Consider the following 10,739-nt stretch of genomic DNA (forward strand, 5'->3'; position numbering starts at 1 on the left):
ACACATCACACACCGCAATCCCCGTATCGATTATTGCAACATGCAACAACCCATATCATTATAAAAACAACAACAAGCTATCTCAAATGTGCTGGATTTTCAAGCTAAACCGCTGGAATGAAACTCCCGTAAAATTAGCAACACTGCCGCGTTCATAACCGGGACAAAATATGCTGTATTAAGCTTCAGCGTGCCATATCGTGTCATGAAATCAGCACTGAACACCACACGACACACAGGTTCCAGCTCCCCTACCCCACGTCCACTTAGTAGTAGACGAGCATCGTTCACAGCTCAGACACACAACTCACTTTCCCCTCAAACCGAGCGATATTATTCGATCTCTGCATCGCTGTAAAACGCACACGAAACACCTGACAGCATCTGGCAACCACGCAAGGGTCCGAGCGCTTCTGAACACCATCTCTAACAAGACACCTTACAAGGAAACACGTGCGCTGTAGTGTCTCGTCTGGATGCAGCTCATTACATGCGTGTGTGTCGATTAGAGCGAGTTAAGCGTGCGTGTGTGTGTGTGTGTGTGTGTGTGTGAGTGTGTTTTGTGGCTGTCTGTGGTGCTTGTTAATCTCTCTTAAACGAGAGTCATAAAAAGCAGGCCGGGTGTGAATTAAGAGCACTAAGCACCTCGTCTCTGCTTTATAAACACTGCTTTAAAAGAGACAAATAACACCGTTTACAGAAAACACACCGTTATTTGTCGATCTAAAATTATGCTCTCAGTGACTGCCTGTTTATTAATAACTATAAGAGCAAACGCGCATTAACGTTAACAGAACATTAGTTCAAATTTATCTGGTTTTTAATAATGTCCTCAAATTTAATTTAATAATGCTCTTTTTTTAAAAAAACATAAAATAACATTCTAATGATGTTTGCAAAATTATGCAATAAAAAAATTCCCCTAATAATAATAAAAAGTTTCATCGCATCTTAATCGAATAAGGAACGTTCTCAGAAATGCAATTATAATGATAGTGGTGATAATATTATTATTTGCTAAAATGCTGAAATTATAATAACGCAGTTGGCTTTAAATATCGATACCCTTGCGGGGGGGGGGAAGCAAACCAAAAATATCGCCTGAAAATGTGCCTCATTTATAATAACGCGCTCGTTATTAAAAGCGCAAGGTGCACGGATGGAGGGATGAAGGAAAGAATCAGCTCTTACTGTTGGTAGTCGTGTTTGCAGTAGAGTTTGTGATCTCTGGAGTAGCAGCTCATGGTGAGAAGCTGCTGACACACCGAGCACTGCAAACACTCCTCGTGCCACGAGCCGTCGTTCACGCGCAGGAGGAAGCGGTCCGAGATCGGTCTGTGACAGCCTTCACACACACTCTGATGCATGCAGTCTGAACCTGATCACACACACACACACACACACCGATACACGTCAGGTACTTGCAAAGGACAATTTAAAAAAAAAACAGAGAAAAAAATTACTTGCATAACATTATCTGAGGCGCAAAAACTACTTTTTTGACTTTTTTATCAGTTGGTTCATGCATTTAATTTAATAAGCGATTTAAAAAGTAATAAAACAAAGCAAAAACCATGTTAACATGGAACATTAAAATGCACTGGCTCCGAAAGAAACAAACAAAAGAAGGAAATGTTTTTATTGAACGAATACACGTCTGTTACACGAAAGATTTGCGTTACATTTTCTGCCCAGGTTGCTCGTGTTCAACGCAGCCGTTTTTATATTTCACACGCCAAAAAAAGAAAAAAGAAAAGAAATAAAGATTTGCTCAAAAGGACGTTCCTCGTAGTTCTGTTTAATTTTCGCTCTCAAACGATTGATTCGCTGCTGATGGAAAACGTTATTTATCACGAGCAATCATGTAATAATTCACTTTAAAATAGACCTCTAGTGTAATATATTTCTAAAAGTATGTGTGACTTTCGCAGGAATTTTACAAGCGCTTTAAAAACACGAAAAACACGCTACATGCATGCATATATATATATATATATATATATATATATATATATATATATATATATATATATATATATATATATATATATATGCATGTATGCATGCATGCATGTTGCGTGTTTCTTCGTTGCACAGTTGTTTCTGTGTCGGTGTAAAGCTCACCCAGCATCACTCCCAGAGACTCCGCTCCACTCCTGAACTGATCTTCGATTTTGATTCCGTCCAACATCTCCGAAAAGCCGCAGGACAGCGAGCCTCTGCCGACCTGTGGCGGTGTCCAGAAAGACGAGGCACAAACTAAAAGTAAAGCGCGTCTCTCGGCCTCGGTGTCAGGGGTCCGGTAATCCCGCGAGCTCCTCGCCGAGTGTTCACGAGTCCCGCGCTGCTCTTGAGGAGTCCGTGGAGCTGCTCGACTCCCTCCGATCGCGTCATTCTCCTCGACCGCACGGGATGCTATTGGTGCTGGATCGCGACGGAACCGCCTACAACACCAGATGTTCTGAGGACAAACAGGACTCGTTTAAAAGGAGCCTCTCTGGGCGGAAGCGTGCGCGTTCACAAGTCAAACATATCATTCAGATAATATCCCTGAAGTGCTTCGAGAGGCCGGACTCCTTCGCGCGCGTTCACTTTTTATATTCGCAATAGTTGAGAATTATAGGCCGTGCCATTTTCAAAAAATACTTTATAATAAATCACAAGGACGGGGATTATTAGTTGCGACCAATATTATCATGCACTAAATTGAGAAAATATTATAGCTTATAGTACTGTTTTAACATTTCACGACAGCATGTTTTAAATGATGAACAAGCCTGATAATATGTTTGATTTTGTTTTATTACAGGAACGCATGCAAAGCGGCTTTTCTACATAGACTATAATTAAAAACGATGTGGCTTTTAATCTTTTTTTTTTAAATCGAATATTTACTCGATGCATTTGATGCCCTCCCCTTTTTTATCGCGTTTTATTTAATTGCTTTTGCCATAAGTTCCCAAACCATTCAGCCGTGAAATCAGGACAATATATATATATATATATATATATATATATATATATATATATATATATATATATATATATATATATATATATATATGTTTTATAATCTCGAGTCAGATATTCAACAAAGAAATCGTTTGGTTTCCCGCGCAGCTGCCGTGAAACCCGCGCTGCTTTTATCTTCACTTCGTGACATTATCTGCGTGATTAATAAAGACCCGGATAAAGGCTGATTTAATCTCTCTGCGCGTTAATATCCATGCAAAATTCATAAGGAGAATCTTTTGTGTTTCAGATCGGCGCAAATTCATTTCGCGGCTCGAAGCAATAAACCCGCGAGGAACAAGAAAGAAAGATAAAGGGGGAGTTTGTATCTTTATTACTTTCCTCATTAGTATTCTTCTCTCTTGTAATTATGACAGGCTGATTTACGTGTCCCGTTAGATGAAATATGAACGCTTTATGTGGGATATATCGCCTCCATAAGGGAAAGGTATTTTTATTTATCCCCTTTCACCTCCTCTTTATTTATATATATGCTTTTTATTTTGTTTTACATACAATAAAAAAACATCAGGAGGCTGCATTATGCATACGCGCTAAATTTCTACCAATTAAAGTGCATTATTTAAAGCCTTCCTATTTTTATTAATACCTTTTTAACGCATTAAAATACGCAGGCCTTACGATTTATCGATATGTTTCTCAAGACAGGCCTGCGCCGATCGTGGTTGTATAAGTTCAGACAGCTTTGCTTTAAAGATGAACCTGAGCTGGCGGACAGAATGATAATAATAAAAAAAAAAACGCTTTTGAAACTTTTGCAGCGATTTTAATTTTTTCTTAATTTCCGTCTCTAGCACCTGTGATACGTGTAATACATAACGGCAGTATCTTTTTTCATTTTAACATTTTTTTGGTTTATGCCAATATCGAAGTATTAAAAAAGACAAGCGCGCGAGTGGCGTGCCGTTGCTATGGTAACCCCATCCACCTCCGGCGTGTATTTAGCGCGCGCTTTATGACGTTCTTATCGGTGTAGAGTCTAACATCGAAAGAAAAAAACGCAACACCCCTTATTTAAAGGTTTTCAAGTCTTTAACTAACAGGTGAAACGGGCATAAGTCTCCCATAAGCCCATTTCTAGTCTCTGTGTTGCTTTCCTTTTAAATCTCTTTAAAGTCTTTTCATTCCGATTTTATATAAACGGGGTACACAGTCGTCCACCTTGTCCTGCTAGTTCTGGAGAAAAGCTCAGTGGTCTGAGCCGTGTATAAATGCTCTTAAAAGAAAACTTGAAAGGGCAAGAACGCATAATATAATAATCAAATCAGTAAATAAACCCGATGCACAGTCCAGCGCATGCATCGTCAGGTTCTCCTCTGAACACGTTGTGTTCTGGCGCCCTCTAGCGTCCTCACTACAACAGACAACATAAAATACATAAAACACGGCGTTATTAAGCTTCGCAAAGTACTGTAAGGTGTTCCACGTTCAGCTGTGACTCTATAAAACACTTAAGAAACTGTCGATATTAAGGTTAAATTGGGGTAAATGCACACCTTTAAGAAGAATGTGCATTTAGTTTTAAATATTTAGCTTTAAGGATAACGACGCATAGGTCAATACGTTATTAACATTTTATGTAAAGCAGACTTCTTAACTTATAAACGCTGGCTAAAGTTTGGGCTATATGTGACTTTAAATGACTGAATAAACAATGACAGCAGAATCCCAGAGGATTCATTATTATTCAATGATTAATATATGTCTATATAAAGGATATTTACATATTTAATAACTAATAATGTCACAATTGCAACAGCATGAATGCAAATCATATAATTTTCCTAATTTAGCCTTTAGGTTTGGATAAAAAGCATCCGAAATGCGCATTTAATTCAATATTAATTATTAAGTATTGCATTTAAAATAAATAACAACACTAACCTTTTCAGTCCTCGAATCTACAAACGTTTGTGAAAAAAAATTATGATCTATGATCAAGATTAAAAAAATTAAGGTAGGTGGTCATATTATCCCATCTTTATTAAAAAAAAAAATATTCTGCAATTAATTGACACTAAATATTCTGGTTAAATCACAATAAACATTTCTAAAGATATGCACTAATTGCTTATTTTTAGTCCTTATGCATTTTATATGAATGATATAAAATTCGAATTTACATCAAATTTTTAAGTCCTCTTCATAAAAGCGGTTTATTAAACTCCGGTGGCTTTGATAGCAGCATTTATCAGTGAGAAATAAACACACCTGCACTTTTGAGTCACAGCACAGTCTGGTCTCTTTCCATAAACAGATCCCAGCACACGTGCAAGCTCTTTTCGGTTTTATATCTAACATCTCCAATACTTCCAAGTTATGAGAGGAAACCGGTGGACTCCGAATATTAAGCTGAGGAAGTTTGGTATGAAAGTTAATTCAGGAGAACCTCCCAATGAGCTTCATTAAAAAACCCTCCTGAAAGAGAAGGCCGTCTCATCAAAGCCCTGATCAAACTTTTACGATATTAAAGCTAATTCACGTAATCTCCGTTTATGTGACACGTTTTCTTCCAAATGGAAAATATTGCATGTAAATACGTTTAACAAGCGGGGAAAACAAACCGAGCTCTTGAAGCGTTTGTTGTGGTCGCGTTTAATCGGTTCCGTACTGCAGCTAATTCTGATTAAACCTTCTTTAGAGACAACTCTTTCTGTGCTGGGCATACGTCGCGAAACACAAAAAATTATATACGTTTACAAAAACCTGACTAGTTAGCACACTATCTGCTGTCAGCTTGGAGGTAAAAATTATTTTGCAGTTTTACGTTAAACCTGTGACTTCAAGCAGGCGAGCAAACAAACAAATGCAAAAGAAAAAAAAAAGCAGCTGTTCATATATTTCACCCCAAAAAATAAATAAGTGCTGAGAAATGGTCAGAGATTTGGAAAGAGATTTGCTCACAGATGGATCCTCTGCAGTGAATGGGTGCCGTCAGAATGAGATATTTCTCTGAGGGCAACTTGTTCACTAAAGAAAGCCAGAAGATTTGTTTCTTACAAACACATTGTTAACTGATTATTGTGATGTTTTTATCATCTCGTTCCGACGGCACCCATTGCTGAGCAAGTGATGCCATGCAAATCTTTTTGGACGGCCTGAGAGTCGGCGTATGTCCAGCACACGTTCATGAACTATTACTTCAAATTCCTTCGCCACCTGATTAAAAAAGTAAATATCATCAATCCTATTATAATTTTGACAGTGAATAGTAGTTCTTCGGCCTGTTGATTTTTATTCACATTTAGCCAACTACGAAATGTTTAGCAATAAGGTGATCTGTGCGCATTTCAGTTATTTATTTTACCTTGTTAGAATCAAAATTAGGATTGCATTGCATTACCTTTCTTTTCTCTAAACCTTCACTCACCCTCCTTCGCTTCCGCCCTTGTAAAAACGACCTCAATCTAATACATGAACGTACTTTTCCAAAGTTGCAAAGGTAGCGTGTTTGCTTAATAAATCGACAATTTATGAGACTAACATCATGTTTGCTCCCAAATCACTATAAAACACCAAAGAGTTAGCTTTTGTGTTTCCGTGTTGTTTGTCAGTGAGTGTTTAGTAGCACTTGTGTCTATATCATCTCCTACGTTTCATGATTCAAAGCGTCTCTATCTGCATGTTATTGCTCTTGTTGTATCTGATGCATTTGTCCCGTATATATATATATATATATAGTCTCCTTACAGCACATGAGTGTTATGATCTGCTTCATAATGCTCACGTCATCTCATTTTCGAAAAAACAGTAACGATACTAAAGTACTTTGTTACGCAGCAACTATTTTTTACTAGTGCTCGAGTCATATGACTCTTGAGCTCTTCTACAGTAAATGATTCCATACAGCAATACTTTCACTTAAGTACAATTTCGCAGTCCCCGTCCCACCGCTGTCTAAAGGTTAGATGTCTCAGATGAGACCGGTCTCGTATTTGATAAGATCAGAAGTTTACGGTTTGGCCTCGTTATTTACAGCCCGACTTGTTTAATCGTCCCGTGGAAAAGGTTCCTCTGAAGCTAACGGAAAAACAACCTTCAAAAGGCTCCATCAAAGCTGAAATGACATGCGCTTCAGAGGCTGCTTCGACTGGGAGGTCTTCGGGCCGGGCCGTAAACGTCTGGTAGGAAGCCCAACTTTCTTTCCATGACGGCAGAACTAGACATCAGAAAGAGCTCAAAAACACAATACAGAAGTTAACCGAGTCGAGGACATTGTTATCGTAATGTGTCAGATTTTAACCCAATGAACGATTTAGAATTTATTCTAATTCCTTACCAAAAATTAGCATTCTTTTGTTATTTATTCACTCCTATTCCACTGTTATTCTGTGAAACACGACATTTTTGTTTTTACTCAATGGCAGCTCTTTCAATGCAACATTTGACGTCTGTAAAAAAAGACAACAGACAAATAAAAACGTTTAAACGATCCTAAACGCGCACAAATAGCAACTACTACAACAACAGGTATGGTTATGACGATTAGCATATTAGCGTTAGCACCAACGAACTTTCTGTTTAAAAAAAAGCGCGCGCTAAAGTTTGATTGCCTGCGGCTTTAAACGTTCGCGCCGGGTTAATCCTGACTGGCTATTCGTATTTATATCGTCATATTATTGTCATAACGTGAAAGGTTTGAACTATAAAAGGGTAGGCCTAACTATAATACACACACCAACATAATCATGGTCGTTTATTGCCGTTTTTGTCTTCAGCGGCTTTCGCGCGCTTTAAAGCACAACAGATTCTGATTGGACGCCACCGCGCCGTTTTTAATCGCACGTCAGTTGGCAAAAAGTCCTCAGGAAGTTATAACAGCCTAGCTGTGGTAGCTATTCTCAAAGAATACTTGTTATTGTTGCTTTGAAGCAGACAACATTTGTGTTGAACTGTTATTATTCACTGATAACTCTAAAATGACTTATAAACATTCAATTTTCACGTTAATACACAAATATGCGAGTATAACAATCCATACAGGTGGAGGAATATACAAATATACAATGGAGAATAAGATTTGAGAGCTGCAGTTAATGCAAACGTGGCTTTGTTGTGGCTCCCGAAAAATAAAAAAAAAGCAGGGTCTGGGTTTCATCTTAATCATACATGATGATGATCAGTTTCGAATTGCTTCATTACAGTAGTTACACCTTAATTTTTCACCATAATGACGAACCAGAATTCTATCATAAAAGCTGCAATAAATGTCTTTCAGGTGACTAACAGACACCGATTTGGCTTTTTATAATAGTGCACTATGGTTCACACCATAAAGATATTTGCAGTACAAATTTCTCAAGTAGAAGAAATTCAAAGCCAAACAGGCCTCAAAACCACAAAAAAAAAACAATTAAACCTGAAAAAAAACATCATGCAAGGAACTTTTCGGTAAATTACGCGAAGGAGACGCTTGCAGTGAAGTATAACGATGTCACGATTAAAAGAGAAAATCAAATAACCTTTGTGCGGTTTCTTAAATGCACAATCGTTGTCTATAAACATGCTTCTCGTCGAACTTCTCATTCTCTTAAGAAGTCATTAAAAGCCACACAAATAGTAACACATTGCACAAAACCGTCTGCAGCATTTGAGGGGATTTTTTTACGCTTGAAGTCTTGAAAGTTTCCCGTGGCTCGATGTGCACGTTGGATCTAAATAAAGTGCCTCGTCAAACGGCCACAGGAAACTCGGAGCGTTTGTGAAGCCAAAACAGAGGCAGATTTCCAGTAAACATAAATGACTCTGTGGTCAAACCATCCCGTTTGCACTTACGAACAGCGGCAAGATGTGCCAGGAAGAAACTCAATTTTTACTGTTTATGGCTCAAAGAAACAGATCCGAAACCTCCTTCGCTCGCTCACCAGCGGACGCTCTGCAGCGAATGGGTGCCGTCAAACAGCTTATAAAAACATCACAATAATCCACAGCACTCCTCTAAATCGGATAAGCCACTGTCCGTCTCAAAGAAACAATTACATTATGCCACTTTAACCACTTCTGGCCAAAATATGTAGTCCATAAATCATGGTAATGCTTCATCCGGTGAAAAAGTCTATCCCCGCTGTCCTTTAACGTCAACATTTTTTCAGTGCTTTCTTTTGTAATTGCACTTGAGTGGTGCAGATTGCTCTCCTGGTTCAGATTTTTTTGGACAAATTAAAGAAAAATGTTCATATTTTAGCTGGAAACAACAGTTGCAATATCTTAACGATGGATTATTGTGAGGTTTTAATCAGCCGCTTGAACTCATTCTGACGGCACCCATTCACTGCAAAGCAACGTAACGCTATATTACTCCAAATGCGCTCTGATGAAGCGACAAATTAATCTAATTCTCGGATGACTAATTTTAATTACTCCTTTTTCTCATTTGCAAGAAAATCACATTGTTACAAATAGATTTTAGTGGAGCTTTTGCAAAGCGGCGCCTGAATTTTCTTTTTTTTCGTAACAATAAAACACAAAATTCAGCCAGTGACGATGGTAATCACATTTATACGAGAAAGAAAACTCAAAACGGTTGACAATGCAAAATGACAAACACACAGCAGGTTCACCTAGAGGCAAAACAATGTCTTGAACTGGATGACGTACACTAAACGCTTCATAAAACTTCACGCGGTGCAGGAACTAAACCTGTTTTACTGTATTTGTTCGTGTGGCCAAACATTCAACTATTCCCAACATAACGTTAAAAAAATATATTGGGGAAACATACTAGCTACATTCCTAGACATTTAAATTAGTCTTCATATAAAATCATTAAATAATTAGACGAAAGAGTACAAATAGCAAACGAAATCCCCATTTTAATGTTGAAAACTCTGCATGCATTCCTATGGGACTTTCAGTTAAATAAATGAATAAAATGAAAAATTGACATCAGCATCAGTGTGTAATTTTGGACAACTTCAGATATCATGTTAAAATATAAATTTTGTTTCCTAGATGTTTAAACCTGGGGCTGGTTTTCCAGACAGGTTAGACAATTCTTGGATTTTAAGTGATATTTAATGGAAATAAAACAAAAAAACGACTCGCTAATGAGCCAAAAACAGGTACGACTGATGCAGGAAAAAACGTTGAAGTCTACTGACTGCCACAGACATGAAGAGAATACCAGATGTGGTTAATTTCAGATTTAAAAACGGAATTTAAATAGAAATCCAACATAAAAGTCAAAATAGTGGTTAGAAAATGTAACAATAATACAGCTGCTTGAACATTATAATCCATGCTATAAGAAAAGAAAACCTCATCTGAGCGTTCGATTAAAGTCTCACAGTGAAGGTGTCAAAGCGTCTGAACGAACTCAGACACTCGATGTTTCCAAGCCGAACACTTTCACCTGAGATGGACGTTTTTTGAAGAAACGGCCTAAAATGAATAACACTGTAGTTTTCACCGATGATCACCGCCACAGTGGCACACAGAGCGAATCACGTGAACCGCGTGCAGCTAACAGCAATGTTTGTTCTGGATATTTAGCCTCGTGAAAAAAACCGTCAAGAAATGTTCAGCTCATCCCAAAATTCAAAAGAAAGAAATGAGAAATATTTACCATATAAAAGCAAAAGGGTTTTTACGTTTTATTTTTGCCAAATCACAAAAACGCACGCGTCTGCTAAACTTTAAAGCCTTTATACACAATGCATTGTAAAAGTAGTTGCAATGCATTAATTATACCTTTTTATGCATTTTGT

General features: G+C 37.7%; 1 protein-coding gene across 1 annotated transcript in view; it reads right to left on the minus strand.

Moving 5' to 3' along the window:
- lmx1ba (LIM homeobox transcription factor 1, beta a) overlaps positions 1-2,475 on the minus strand; it is a 38,671-nt gene extending 36,196 nt beyond the window's left edge. The window contains exons 1-2 of the mRNA XM_043239757.1: positions 2,125-2,475; positions 1,192-1,378 (exon numbers count right to left, since the gene is read on the minus strand). Of these exons, the coding sequence (XP_043095692.1) occupies positions 1,192-1,378; positions 2,125-2,191 (254 nt within the window). The 5' untranslated portion in view covers positions 2,192-2,475. The remainder of the gene's footprint in view (positions 1-1,191; positions 1,379-2,124) is intronic.
- Positions 2,476-10,739: the final 8,264 nt, after the last annotated feature.

Source organism: Puntigrus tetrazona, chromosome 5 (genome assembly GCF_018831695.1).
Source record: "Puntigrus tetrazona isolate hp1 chromosome 5, ASM1883169v1, whole genome shotgun sequence".
Taxonomy (NCBI): Eukaryota; Metazoa; Chordata; class Actinopteri; order Cypriniformes; family Cyprinidae; genus Puntigrus; species Puntigrus tetrazona.